Source organism: Cornus florida, unplaced genomic scaffold (genome assembly GCF_030987335.1).
Source record: "Cornus florida cultivar Cherokee Brave unplaced genomic scaffold, ASM3098733v1 CherokeeBrave_3.0.0_Hap2_Chr02, whole genome shotgun sequence".
Classification (NCBI taxonomy): domain Eukaryota; kingdom Viridiplantae; phylum Streptophyta; class Magnoliopsida; order Cornales; family Cornaceae; genus Cornus; species Cornus florida.
The window spans coordinates 52,180,919-52,195,848 of NW_026775572.1; the positions used below are offsets into that span (position 1 = coordinate 52,180,919).

The 14,930-nt window shown below is 36.9% G+C and overlaps 2 protein-coding genes across 2 annotated transcripts; both read right to left on the minus strand.

Annotated features, from left to right (window-relative positions):
* Positions 1–6,104: 6,104 nt before the first annotated feature.
* LOC132296237 (uncharacterized) lies at positions 6,105–7,510 on the minus strand. The gene is made up of 2 exons (XM_059794450.1): positions 7,190–7,510; positions 6,105–6,998 (listed from the first exon to the last, which is right to left on the minus strand). Exons 1-2 carry the CDS (start codon positions 7,508–7,510, stop codon positions 6,105–6,107), a joined length of 1,215 nt encoding a protein of 404 aa, XP_059650433.1.
* A 150-nt stretch (positions 7,511–7,660) lies between these two features.
* Positions 7,661–8,646, minus strand: LOC132296238 (uncharacterized). The gene is made up of 2 exons (XM_059794451.1): positions 8,488–8,646; positions 7,661–8,371 (listed from the first exon to the last, which is right to left on the minus strand). Exons 1-2 carry the CDS (start codon positions 8,644–8,646, stop codon positions 7,661–7,663), a joined length of 870 nt encoding a protein of 289 aa, XP_059650434.1.
* Positions 8,647–14,930: the final 6,284 nt, after the last annotated feature.

A 14,930-nucleotide genomic window follows, 5' to 3' on the forward strand; every position in this document is an offset into this window, starting at 1 on the left:
ATATATATTTTGATAATTTTATCAGTCTAAGTAGCTGTTTTTTTGACAATTTGTTCTTATACGAAACTTTTTAGTAATAGTATATAGGAGTGGTTTGACACTACAGGTGTATTAAGTGTCAAATATTGACTGGGCGTGGGGAGTTTTGTGAAAAAAAATTTGAATATAATTCTTGAAGAAAATCAAATATAATTCTTGAATTCTTTTACTATAGACTATTATACACTACACTAAGTATAAAGTTACTAACTATACTTTTAATCGACTAGTTAGTTTACAGAATTTTTAATGTTAACTATTTTTAATCGACTTTGGCTAAATAATTAATTTTTTAGATAATCAAAATTAACCAACGACCATTTTGGGCAAAAAAAAAAAAAAAAAAAAAAACCAATAACAAAAATAAAATCAACTAATGACCTTGTATTGCTGCATCTCACAAATCTTCTTTTACTTTTCTTTTCCCATCTCACCCTCAAAGAAACAAAAATAAAATGAGATAGACAATTGCACATACAAGTAAGTTCTCCTTGAAAGCTTAAGCCTCCAGCAACCAAAAAGTTTCCGCTCATTGCTAGCGTGTGCGCATGTCTCTAGATGACAAATTATTAGAAATAATTTGCCGCACATAACATTAAAGCAAAAATAAAAAAATTAAAAAATGAAGGAAGTAGAAGAAAATTGGGGGAACATAAATAAGACTTCTTTTCATGAGAAACAAACATAAAGATAGGGTGGGGTAGAGTCATTCTCAAAGCCTCAAACTGAACAAGAAATATGACCCATTTTTTGGATAACTGCAAATATTCTACACTTCATATAGGAGTTGAAATTAAGGCCAAAAAAGGGCTATTAAACACATGAAAAAGGACACACCTCTAAGAAAGAAGTGTCTATCAAACTATTTGCGCGGTTTTTTGGTCTTACGCCAGTCAATGAACTCTTGCGGGCGTGCCAGAGTATTTATATAAAACACTCAAAATTATGAAATGAACAACAGTCTATCCCTTTTTCCGATGGCTGACTTTCAGGTGAATGTGTGGGAGAGAGACTAGTAAGAACTCCCTGCAAGGTTCTTTACTGCCTTGATGCAAGGGCTTTTTATCTAAGTGTTAAAAGAAATAAAAATGCAATGACTAAAAAAAATTTAAATGAACTGGCTGAATGGAAATAGACTATAAAGAAAGACGGCTGAATTGAAATTGACTTAAAAGTAAACGGCTGAATTGAAACTGACTTTAAAGAACTGGCTGAATGGAAATTGCATGGAAAGTAATGAAGCGAAATAAACTGGCTGAATTAACATAACGCAAATCTGATCAAAGATTGGCCATTGAATCCGTTTGCATGAAAGAAATGACTGATAATGTAAATAACATAATTAAAGCATTGCAAAAGAAGAGTAAGTTACTAGAACTTAAATTCTTTGAATGAAATTTGCCATTTGGACAAAAGAAATAAAGATAAATGACGTAAAGTCAATTGAATGAATTTTGATTCATGTTTTGTGGGTGGTGCTGGACAAATTGGAATAGGATTACAACTTTCCTATTTATAGAAGTTCTAAATCAACTAATCTATCTTTATTTCTTGCTGAAATATCTCTCTGCCTTGATTCTTTCTCCTCAAAATTCAAACTGAGTCAAATCCAGTGTACTTTGTCTTCAATATTGATGCTTTCAGTTTCCTCAGCCGAATACCCTTCCCTGTCATCTACTAATTCCTTCGACTTGATCAGCTCTTGTTACTATAAAGTTTGCTAATTTTTAGCAATTTGTATATTCTGATAACCATAATATTTCCCTTTAAACCCATTATTGAATACTTGTAAATGTCACTTGCCTTTGTTAGCTTTGCCCATATCACAGTTGCCATCTTTTACGACCTTCCTTTTCCTTCTTCAACTAAATTCCTACTTTGTAGGGATTTAGTTATTTATTGTGACTAAATCTCTAAATCTTTCCTTTTTAATCGATGACCATAATTGAATTGATTCAAATCTCTGTAAATATATTTAGCAACAACCTTATTAATAAAGTGGCTGAAATATATCTCCCTAGATTTTCTCCTTTTGTCTTTCTATTGGCCAACTTTCCTTGGAACCGTGCTGAACACTTGTCGACTCCTCACTGGTCCATGTCACCGCTGAGGTGGCTGCCAAGTTTTGGTGCCAACAAATGCCTTGAATTTCAAATGCCTTGTCGCTTATGATAAGAGGCTTTTGGAATTTTAATTGGCTAAAACTTGAATTTTGAATTTTTTATTTTTTTTTTAGTAATAACTCTTTCCATCACCCAACCACCTGTCTTAATGGTTATCAGTTCCCAATTAAGGCGGTGATTGGATATATCTATTTCATTCCATTAGTATTTAGCTCCATGTTCTCTAAAGCCCTAAAATCATTCTTCTTCCCTTAAGTCGCTATCTCTGAAATTCCCTTCCTTACCAACCCAACTTCCTTCTCTTGACATTCTTCCATAGCCCCTAAGAAAACGAAATCAACCAATTCTACCTCAGCCCCACAACCTTCAGATCTTTTGACTCATGGCAATATTATCTAGAAATCCTTAAAAGCCCTTTCTTCTTACAAGTATTGTCTTAATACTCTAATAGATCTTCGTACCGACTTCAAGGGTTTGGGTCCTGCCTTCCTTGATGAAGCTCCTGGATTTATTTCGCCATTCTACCCCTCAGCCGACGTGCTTTCATTTCTTCAAACTTTTCCTCCTAATGAAAATGGCAGTTTGCCACATTTTCATTTTAGGACATGGCATGTTCCCAATGATGCTTGGATCAATTGGGTCGACCGAGTTGGGGCTGTAAAAGGAGAGATGTGGAAATATTGTGGTATTTATGACGCCATTCAATTGAGCAAAACAAATATTGCTCAAGATAGGGTTTAATGATAGCGGCTATGTTCAACTGGTCTACAACCACCAACTCCTTACACTTGAAGTGTGGCATGATGGCTCTAACTATTCAAGATGTATGCTATTTAACTGGCCTCAAACCTTTTGGGATTGACGTGAGCAACTTATTGGTAGAGGAGGACTTTCCCTTCATCTTTCCTTCTAAATAAATCGGAACCAAATCCTCCGAGTCTTCATATTACAAGTATTTAAATTCTATCATGGATCCTCATCTTTGTGTAAATGATGCTGAACACATTGCATTCTTATTGTCTTGCCTGAATAAGTTCCTTTTGTGTGTGCCGGCCTTTCAAGTTACCAAAGATTACATCCATGCGGCCGTTGCTCTTTCTAGAGGTAAACCCCTTGCTCTAGCCCCTTTAGTGCTTTCTCATTTACATCGGCCAATTTATGACTTGCTCACTTCCAATTTTGGACGTTATGGTGGCCCCCTTTGGCTATTTCAAATTTGGCTACAAATATACTTTCCTGAGTTAGGGCCTGTGGTGAGGCCATCGGCCAATGACCCACTCCTTTTTGTGAGTTATACATCGGTCGTGCTCAAATCTCACTCATGTGGAGATTGCTTCAACTTCTTCTACTCTGGTTGCGAGCACATGACCATACGCCAATTTCTTCCATTTTCTCATTGTTCTTAAGCCCCTTGATGGCTAACTCCTCCTTAAGGAGTATCTATAAAAAAGACTACCGATGAACTTTTGGCCATGTAGGCCAGTTTTCTTATTTTAAGGGATCTTCATTTCAATACTGGTCCTTTGGGGACATTGAATTTAAAGGTTGGGGTTGAGTTCTATAACCCTAGTCAACTTGCTAGGAAATTCGGCCTGACCCAAATGATTCCCATGCCTCTTTATCTTTCCTTTAACAAAAATTTTCATCAGCGTGTAGTATTTTCGGATGACTCTTATGTTAAGAATGTATCCTATCAGTTTTCTAGTTTGCAAGCAAGATTCAAATTCCAACCCTTCATCAAAAACCCAGCCTCAGATTCCAGTTTTGACCAATGGTGGTCTTTTTATATTGCTACTACCAGGACGGCTGAATGCTAGTCCCTTATCATCAAAATCCTAGAATCATTCCAGTTCATATATGTTGCCTTTGAAGGGGCTTTCATAATCACTCGGGTTGTTACCCAAAAGAAAGTTGTGCCTTAAAAAGATCCTCCCAAAGGTAAGAAACAAACAGCCAAGAAACTTTCTTTTTTTTAGCCAATAGATCCTCCAACAAGGATTAATAAAGAAAGAAAAGATAAGGCCAAGGCCACAGCTAGCCTTCTCAAAAGTATAATCTTCTTTTATTTATATATATGTATATATATATATATATATATATTTAAAAGTTTTGAGTTAAATTCTCTTACCCTTTTGTAGATTCAGATAATAAAACTTTGTTAGCCTCCCTTAATCCAGAGAATATTGAGCTTCAAGATGATGAAATTTCTTCAAGTCAACCTCCTCAGCCTGCAGAAAATGAATCAACCACCAACCCTGATGTTACTCCAGCTCCTCCACTTATGGGCAAGGTAAAAGATTATACTTCTCAGCCTAAGAAACTTTTATTCTTCAATACAAATGATCATATCAGCCGTATTAGCAAAATACATGGCCGATATTGATACCCGTTTCTCGGTTAGAGTTGTTTATCGGCCAAGATCATCTTTAATAAGATTTTCTTCTTCAGGGAAAGTGAAAAAAAATCTACTGCCCATGGAACTTTAAAGAGGATAAAGTTCAACAAAGGCAAAAAAACTTAAAGTTGAAACAAGTCCTCAGCCTACAGAAGATGTGGCTGATGATCCTGTGATTGAATTAGCCGATGACCCTGTGATTAATGTAGCTAATGATCCTTCTAATCATTCCTCAGATGAAAAAGAGGTAATAATGGTTTTTTAAATAAGCTTTTCAACCTTCAATACTTTTACTAACACCATTGGTCTTTCTTTTGCAGTAATCTCCTCTCATTGACTTGGTTTATAGCCCAATTAGGAATTTCAGCCCTTTGAAGGATTTTCATGAACCCATTGAGGTTCCTTTAAATGTCCAAGTTACTCCTGCCAAAGCTTCATCTCAAAGAGATAGCACAGCTCTTCAGCCAGAGTTTCTTCCACCAGTAATCAGCCATTAACCACCCTTGGATGCAACTATGGTTGAATCTTCCAAAGTATTGACTATCTCATACCTGTAATTTTACTCATATTTTAAAAATTAAACTTCTAACCTTTTTCCATATTGACAAGTTGTGCATGAAGAAACTCAAGTTATTCCTTCATTTCCTCCACCAAAAGTTCCTGCTTCTTCCCTTCTGGCCTTGAGTAATTTCTTCAAAGATATGCTAGCTTCAGTAACTGAAGAAAGAGAAAGTGAGTCGTTAGGAACAACTCCAATTACTTCAGCTAATGTTCCAATACAAACCATGGAAGAAACCAAAAAGGCTTTGGTTAAAATCTTGCAAAAAGATGCTGCTGATCTTCCTCAATTTGAGAGTGAACTCATGGTTGTTCTTACCACACTCAACCAATATCTAGATTTTCTAGTCAACCTCCAAGCCACCATTGCTACTTTCAAAGGTCAACTGCCAGCTTTGGCTGATGAGATTTTCCAGGCCAATGAATCGATCAACCAATTTGATAGAAGCAAAAGTAAGAAAGACACTCTTGGTGAATAGTTGTTAACCCAAGCTTCTACCTTTGGTAAGGTAAACAAAAAAGTTTGTCGGCCTTAAAGACAGAGAAAGAGTTCTCCAACAGGAGATCAACCAGATTCATGCTCGTAAGGCCATCTTGTCTGCCGAGGCTGCCATATTACAGTTTGATGCTCAAGACCTTGCTCACGAGCATGTAAGTCTTCGTAAAGAATTACCTAAATTAGAAGAATCAAAGATACAATCCATGGTTGCTTTCAATCGATCCTTAGTGATTTGGGCCGATTTTAAGAAGAAATTTGCAAACATGTAAACCTTTTTTCAATTGGACCCTTTCTGTTGCCATTTTAATGTATGAACTTAAATGATGTAATGCTTTTATATTTTAAATGAATGGCTTCTTTTGCTGCTTTAAACAAACATTAATATTTTAGCCAGAATTCCCTTTTTATTGAAACAATTAAATCAGCCTATAAATCAGCCGAATTTTATTACATATAGGTACACATGGTCAGCCAAAGGTATTGGCTGACTCTAATTTTCCCTTTTAAAGATTGTTGGCACATACTTTTTAAGGTAAGTGCCATTAATGGGGTAATCATGTAATCGGCCACTAAGATACTTCAACCTGTAAGCACCTCCACTTAGGACTTGATGAACTAAGTATGACCCTTCCCACTTATGAGACCACTTCCCATATTTTCTATTAACCTTACCTACTGGCAGAATAACTTTCCATACTAAATCTTCTTCAGCAAAAGACTTGGGTTTTACCCTTTTATTGTAGATCATCATCACCTTTTTCTTGTGAGCTATGATATGATCCAAAGCATCCAATCTAACTTCATCCAAGTCTTCCAATTCTATCAACATCGCTTGAGTATAATCAGCCGGAGTTAAATTATTCTGGAATGTAACTCTGGCTAATTTAACCTTCTTTTCCATAGGTAGAACGGCATCATAACCATAAGTTAACATGTATGGTGTGATTCCTGTGCCTGTTCTTTTTGAATATTTATAGGCCCAAAAAGCCTCAGATAAAGTCTCATGCCATCTTCTTGGCCTAGCTTTGATCATTTTTTCAATGATCTCTATTAAAATTTTGTTTAAAGACTCAGCCTGACCATTTGCTTGGGCATAGTATAATGTAGAGGCTGACATATGGATGTTCATATTGTGGCTGAATTGTAACAAATCAGCTGCCCTAAACACTGTTGCATTGTCTAAAACAAGTGTTTCTGGAATTCCAAATCTGTGGATAATATGTTGTTCCATGAAGTTAATCACTGTTTGTTGATCAACCGTTTTACAAGCTTTGGCCTCAACCCATTTAGTAAAATAATCCGTGGCAACAATCACCCAGTGATGGCCTTCACTTGATGGCAGATTAACTTTACCAATAAGGTCAAAACCCCAGCCTCTGAATGGCTATAATTTGATTATTGGCTGTAATTCGCTTGCTGGAACATTCTGAATCGGCCCATGTTTTTGACAGGCCTGACACACTTTTGCATAATCTATGCAATCTTTTCTTATCCTTGGCCAAAATATCTATACCTTCAAATCAGCCATCTCATTTTTATCCTAGCTTGGTGGGCTCCACAGCTACCTTCATATACCTCGGCCATAACCTGATGTGATTCTTCTTTACTTATGCATTGTAGTAGGAGTCCATGTTCAAGGCATTTTCTATATAGATCCCCATCAAGGAGTAGAAAGTTGACTGCTCTTCTCTTGATACATCTATCAGCTTTGATGTTTGGATTTCGAAGAAACATTATAAATGGTATCCTCCAATCATCATCGACCAGATTTTCTATATTAATTACCCAGGAATCGGCTAACATAGTATTTCTTAACTCAGCCAAAGGCAAGGTCCTTCTTATCAACTGATCTTCCATTCCAACTGGTACTCTAACTCCAGAGGCTGCTTGGGCCATGTTATTGGCCTCTTTATTTTGTCCTCTTGGCCAGAACTTAAGTTGAACATTATCAAATTGATTCATCAATGAAGTGGCCAAAGAATGGAATGGCCTTAATTGCCAACTTAAACATTTGAAATCTTCAGTGATTTGACTAAGTTCCAAGTTTCAATCTGCCAAAATCTTTACATCTCCAATAGCATTTTCAATCAAAATTTCTAGGCCGATTATAAATGCATCATACTCGGGTTGATTATTTGAGCATTTAAAATCTAAGAAAAATGAAAATAAAGTTTTTCTACCTTCTGGTGAGGTAATAACAATACCTGCTCTTGCTCCATCAGTCGTGCTTAATCCATCGAACATCAATATCCAAGGAGTTAGGAATATGGCTAATGACTCTAATTCATCATATACCTGTGGATCAATATCAGTTGAAGGATGATCGGCCAAGAAATCGGCCAGAACCCCTCCTTCAACTAATTTTTGTGGGACAAAAATAAAATTGAATTCCATTAAAGCCAATACCCACTTACTAATTCGGCCAGTGATCAATGGCCTTGATAGTATATATTTAATAACATTAGTTTGACATAGAATGTAAACATCAACCGGCCACATATATATTCTTAATTTCATGGCAGAATAATACAAAGATAAACAAAGTTTTTCAATTGAAGAATATCTGCATTCAACATCAGTTAGTACTCTGCTTAAATAGTAAACCGCCTGTTCCTTTCCAGGTTCATTATTCGGAGCAAGCATGCTACTAATTGATTCTTCTACAGCCAATAAATAAAGTTTCAACGACCATTTCTTCATTAGAGGCATCACTGTCAGAGGGTTTGCCAAATACTCTTGTATTTTGTCAAAAGCCTTCTGATGGGATTCATCCCAACGAAAATTTTCATGTCACTTCAATTTTAATAAAGGGGAAAAAACATGTACTCGACCAGCATGGTTTGTAATAAAATAAATCTTCTAAGAAAACCTACCTGGCCAAGAAACCTTTGCACCTGTTTTTTGTTGGTTGGAGCCGTAGCATTCATAATAGCTTTGGTCTTGTTCTGATCAATTTCTATGCCTTGTTGGTGTACCAAGAATCCCAAGAAATTTCTGGCTGAGACCCCAAACGCACACTTCAATGGATTCATTTTTAACTTATGAACTCTCATTCGTTCAAAGCCCTTTTTCAAGTGTTCCAAATGCTATTTTTTGGCTAATGATTTCACAACCACATCATCTATGTAGACTTCCATGAATCGGCCAATCATATTATGAAAGATTGAATTCATTGCTCTTTAATAAGTAGCCCCTGCATTCTTTAGGCCGAATGGCTTCACAACCCACTCAAAAGTACCAATTGACCTAGGACATCTAAAAGCCGTTTTGGGAATATCCTCCTCGGTTATGTAGATTTGATTATAACCTGAATGGCCGTCCATAAAAGACATTATTTCATATTTAGCGGCTGAATCAATAAGTTAATCAACCACCGACATTGGATATTCATCTTTTGGAGTGGCAGTATTTAAATTGCGAAAATCCACACAAATTCTAAGTTTGCCATTTTTCTTTATTACTGGAACAATATTAGATAACCATTCAACATACCTAACTATTCGAACAAATCCTGCCTTCAGAAGTCTTTCAATTTCTTCCTTAATTTTGGGCATTACTTCTAAGGACATCCTCCTTGGTAGTTATTTATATGGCTAAAAATCTTTCTTGATGGGCAATCTATGTTCTACTAGGCTAAGCATTTCTTTATAACTCTAAGCAAAGCAATCCTTATATTCCTTTAATAATTTGATCAAATCGGCCTAGAAATTAGGCTCAAGCAAAACACTAACAAATAATAGCTGATGCATTTCTTCAACTATATCGGCCGTACTGGTCTATACCTCTTCATTTAACTCCTCTTCTCTGGCCAATCTTTTTTCAGCCAGATATGCTTTCAGTCTTATGCAAGCAGCCCTGAAAGCTTGCCACTTTTTTTCCTCTTTAGTTATGTAATCCATCAGAAACGTCTTCAATTTCCTTGATGGTCGACTTGAAAATATCAATTTTTGACCGAACTACTTCTGTCAATAGCTCTTCAATATCAGTATTAACCAAGTTTTTCTTCATTGTTACTGCTGCTGGTCACCCTATCTTATTAGTGCCAACAAATTTGATAGGTACAACAGTTTCATTATAAAGTGCAACCTCGGCCGAATACACCCTAGCTATAAAGGGTTTATTATCGGCCTCAACAATTTTTACCTCATTCCCATCCCAAAAAATCAACATTTGATGCAATGTTGATGGGATACATATGTTAGGGTGAATCTAATCTCGGCCTAAAAGGAGATTATAAGCCACAGTTGAGTCAATGATAAAGAAGGCCGTGAAAGATGTTTTACCACTAATAGTAATTTCCAAAGGCAGAATACCTTTGGTGTTATTAGATCCCCTAATAAAACCATTGACGGCCACGTCGGTGGGAACCACATCATCCATGGTCTTACCCAATTCCTTTAAAGTAGTTGTTGGAATGACATTTACCACCAAACCATTGTCAACCAATACCCTATTAATTAGCTGACCTTTAACCCATACTTTAACATACAATGGCCTCAACTGCTGTGTCATAGCCAGAGGTGGTTTTTCAAAGATGATTTTATCAGCCTCAGTTGGTTGGCCTTGAGAGACCAATCCTACGCCAGTCGATGAACTCTTTGAATCATTCTTGATTTATGAAGATTCAGCCTCATCCTTAGGCTCGGTTGACTTAACATCCTAGTTCATCATTGGCTCTATCCTTACTTCAAACACAGAAGGTAAAACAAATACCATATTACAATTTACCTCATCCGAAAGGGAGCCAAAGCGAATTCTGTACTTGCCCGCATTCTTTGGATCTTGATCTGGCTGATCATCTTTCTCCTCGTAAGAGGATGCCTCATTCCCAAAAGATATAGCAACCTCCATGTCTTCAGCCTCCCCTGGTTTATCTTCCTTAGCTGGTTGAACCTGGTCGATTTTATCCTCTTTTCTTCTAAGTTCTGCATTTTTTCTTTGCATCCTCCTTTTTTGAGTACGTGTAGGAGGCTGCTTAGGAAACTTTGGATGATTCACTCGAGTTCATCTACTATGGTAAACCAAAGGAGGTCTGACCGTTCTTACACGGCTAGATTCTTTCCCCTTTTGTACCCATATTTCTGACTGAATTACTGGTTTCCTTTTGAAACTAGGATAAGAATGTTGCTCTGGTAGAACTCTATCGGCCACAAATCTTTCTGACCGAATGATTCTTACTACCCTTGGCCTGTTCTCTCTGAATATTAGTCAATTAACTTCTTCAGGACTCTGTCTAGGCTGATAACCCAACCCTTTATGGACACTGCGCTTCCTGGTTGATTGAAAATAGCTCCTTTTGTCTTGATTATTCCCATGGCCTTTGCAACTTGGGCAATAGCCATGGTTGATGAGGGCAATTTGAGCCCCTCTCAACTGATTTTCCAAGTCCTTTACCCTTTGCTCATCGTTGCCTGGCTGATGATGAACTATCAAGAATTTTTGGTGATCTTTCTTGCTTACCATTATCAGTGGCTTTTTCAAGTGCCAGGCTAATTACATTGGTATTTACAATATTAAGGAATGGATCACCATCGACCCCATCATGTCTGGCTTCTTTTCAGGAAATTTCAATACACTTTCATCAATTGCTTTCTGTAATATATTTCTAAATACATAACAATTGTTAGTAGTATGATTCCATGAATTATGAAATTTGCAAAACTCTTTTCCTTTGGATTCAGTGGCTGATGGTATATTATGTCCTTTTGGCAGAACAATTTGCTTGTCGGCCAATAAATGATCAAAAATTTGTTCTGTCTTGGCCAAGTCAAACGTATAAACCTTACCAGTGTCGTTCGTACCCTTCCTGGCCGATGATGTTGATGGCTGAGTACCACTAGTAGATGCCTTTGGTTTTGTCAAAGCCTCACATACATAAGGCTTCTTAATAATAATTTCAGCAAAATTAGCATCAAGATCTTCTTTTTCAACCACATTGGTTGAAAAAACTTTATCATTGGGATCCCTATAGTGCATACCTTTCAAGGAATTTTTTCATTCCTTTTCCTCCTTGAGGACCAACTCATACCTGGTAGCTTTCTCGGCTAAGTCATACAGGTCACGAAATGGGACTCCTTCAAACCTCTTCCGGGAGTTCAAAATCAAGGCCGTTCAAAGCTAAACGGATGTACTCTTGTTCTGGAAGAGGTACATGGCATCTCAATCTTGCTCTCTTAAACCTTGTAATGAATGTCTCGACCGATTCACCAGGCAATTGGCTCAGCTTGGATAAATCGGCTAGAGTTGGTTTTGTCTCTGTACGGTAGAACTAATTGTGAAATAACTCCTCCATCTGTGGCCAATTAAAAATAGAGTTAGGAGATAAATGAATATACCATGAAAAAGCTACCCCTGTCAAAGAGTTAGGAAAAAGTCTTAATTTTAACTAAGGGCTCACACTGGCCTCTCCACATTGAACTATGAAGTGGCCAATGTGTTCCACGGTCAATTGACTCCCTTTACCACTAAAGCTTATAAAGTCAAGGATTTTATATCCTCTAGGGAATTCAACTTGATCTACCACATCTGGATATGGAGTTCTATCGAGTGGTCGGCCGGCAACTCTAAGTTCCTGGCCGTACTCTTGTGTGAGTAAATCAGCTAATTGTCTTCTATCTAATATGACTTGAGCTGGTTGATTTACTACTGGTGGTACCTGATTAAAAACTATAATTCAACCAATCATGTGGTTGATTGGCCATATTCTGCCCCCCGAGCCCATCCTGTGGTGGCACATGAGTATATAGTGGGTTCGGTGGCCTCCACCTGATATGATTGCCCCTCGAGTTCAAAGGTACTCGAGGAGGGTCTGGTGGAATAACTTATAGCCGCGGAGCTGCTACTAGCGGCTGATTAAAACCTGACACAGTAGGCTGCGGGTGGTTCTCTGCCCAGGTTAGTGGCGTATGAGCCGGCTGACTTGATGTTGTACCTGGTTGGAGAATCATTACTGGCGACTATGGCTGTGATAATTCAACGGCCCTCTCTGGCTGAGTAGGTTATGACGGATTCGGCTGAAGAGTCGATTCCTAATTATTGGAGCTGCTAGCCTGAGTCAGTTTGTTAAAAATAGCTGTTGAAAGTTGGGACATAGTTTCCTGTATATCATTATAACGTGCACCTATCCTTCCCATTGCATCTACCAATGAGCTCACTTGTGCTGTCGTCACCGCTAACTCATCAGTAGAACTAGATGCAGAGTTCTTAGCCTGAGCTGGCTAATGTCCTTCCCCCAAATCTTCATCAGTAACCACGGCCTTGGAATTTTTCATAGGCCTTGGAATTTTTCATAAGCCGTGGTGGCATTTTTGCCTCTTCTTAAACACCCACTAGTGGTCCCACCAGGCGTGCCAAAATATGTTCGCGTGGTTTTTTGCTCTTACGCCGGTTGATGGACTCTTACGAGCGTGCCAGAGTATTTATATAAAACACTCAAAATTATGAAATGAACAACAGCCTATCCTTTTTTCCGATGGCTGACTTTCAGGCGAATGTGTGGAAGAGAGACCAGTAAGAACTCCCAGCAAGGTTCTTTTATGCCTTGATGTAAGGACTTTTTATCTAAGTGTTAAAAGAAATAAAAATGCAATGACTAAAGAAAATTTAAATGAACTGGCTGAATGGAAATTGACTTAAAAGTAAACGGCTGAATTGAAATTGACATTAAAAGAACTGGCTAAATGGAAATTGCATGGAAAGTAATGAAGCGAAATAAACTGGCCAAATTAACGTGACGCAAATCTGATCAAAGATTGGCCATTGAATCTGTTTGCATGAAAGAAATGACTGATAATGTAAATATTATAATTAAAGCATTGCAAAAGAAGATTAAGTTATTGGAACTTAAATTCTTTGAATGAAATTTGCCATTTAGACAAAAGAAATAAAGATAAATGACGTAGAGTCAATTGAATAAATTTTGATTCATGTTTTGTGGGTGGTACTGGACAAATTGGGATAGGATTACAACTTTTCTATTTCTAGAAGTTCTAAATCAACTAGTCTATCTCTATTTCTTGTTGAAATATCTCTCTACCTTGATTCTTTCTCCTCAAAATTAAAACTGAGTCAAATCTAGTGTACTTTGCCTTCAATATCGATGCTTTCAGTTTCCTCAGCCGAATACCCTTCTTTGTCATCTACTAATTCCTTTAACTTGATCAGGTCTTGTTGTTATAAAGTTTGCTAATTTTTAGCAACTTCTATATTCTGATAGCCGTAATATTTCCCTTTAAACCCATTATTGAATACTCATAAATGTCACTTACCTTGTTTAGCTTTGCCCATATCACGGCTACCATTTTTTACGACTTTCCTTTTCCTTCTTCAACTAAATTCCTACTTTGTAGGGATTTAGTTATTTATTGTGACTAAATCTCTAATTATTTCCTTTTTAATCGATGACCATATTTGAATTGATTCAAATCTCTCTAAATATATTTAGCAACAAACTTATCATTAAAGTGGCTGAAATATATCTCCCTAGATTTTCTCCTTTTGTCTCTCTATTGGCCGACTTTCCTTGCAACCGTGCTGAACACTTGTCGGCTCCTCACTGGTCCATGTCACCGCTGAGGTGGCTGCCAAGTTTTGGTGCCAACACAAACACACGAAAACAAAAATTAAACTATGAAGCTTTTGAAACCTCAAGAGGATAATGAAGTTGAAATTAAGGCAAAATCATTAACAAAGAATAAATGCACGTGCTTAAAACCCCTCCTCCAAAGTTCTTCACCTAATCACCCACTAGTCTATAATTCCCCTTATGAAAAATCACACATAGAACTTAGTGTAACACTTATTTTAATCAAACTACATTAAAACAACATAAGTTCATTAAAAAAAAATAGTAAAATATGTTTTGCTTTTTCTAGATAGGATTTAGATTACGTTATGTACATATATGTCATTTAGAGGAGGAAAAAAAATACATAGTAGATTACTAGAATTTTAATTTGCAAAATGCAAGTCCTAAAAGAGTAGCAAGATTGTAAGTTGTGCTGGACCTTTCTTCATAGAAGTGCCAAACATTTTTTTTGCTTGGTTATAAATTCACACAATCATGACCAGACAAGTATTTTGATAACCTAACCCCATGTTAACCAATATCAATTGTTTGACCCCCAATTAACTAGTAAGTAGTAACATATACTTAATTCATTGATTAACAATGACAAACTAGTACATTGTTTCACCAATTAGGCCAATGTCAAACTCACATGCATTACTAGTTGCATTCAGGAACCACAAAAGCTAATCAATAACAATACATAACTTGTTTATTAATTTCTAGGGAAAAAAAATAAAATTTCCTTAT

What these genes read in the sequence shown, in the direction of transcription:
- LOC132296237 (XM_059794450.1), bottom strand. Translation starts at nt 7,510, where the DNA reads ATGGCCCAAGCAGCCTCTGGAGTTAGAGTACCAGTTGGAATGGAAGAT. An exon ending in CACATCAGGTTATGGCCGAG is followed by an intron (nt 6,999 to 7,189) that starts GTATATGAAGGT and finishes ATCAAATTATAG; the next exon opens with CCATTCAGAGGCTGGGGTTT.
- LOC132296238 (XM_059794451.1), bottom strand. Translation starts at nt 8,646, where the DNA reads ATGAATCCATTGAAGTGTGCGTTTGGGGTCTCAGCCAGAAATTTCTTG. An exon ending in TGCAAAGGTTTCTTGGCCAG is followed by an intron (nt 8,372 to 8,487) that starts GTAGGTTTTCTT and finishes GAATCCCATCAG; the next exon opens with AAGGCTTTTGACAAAATACA.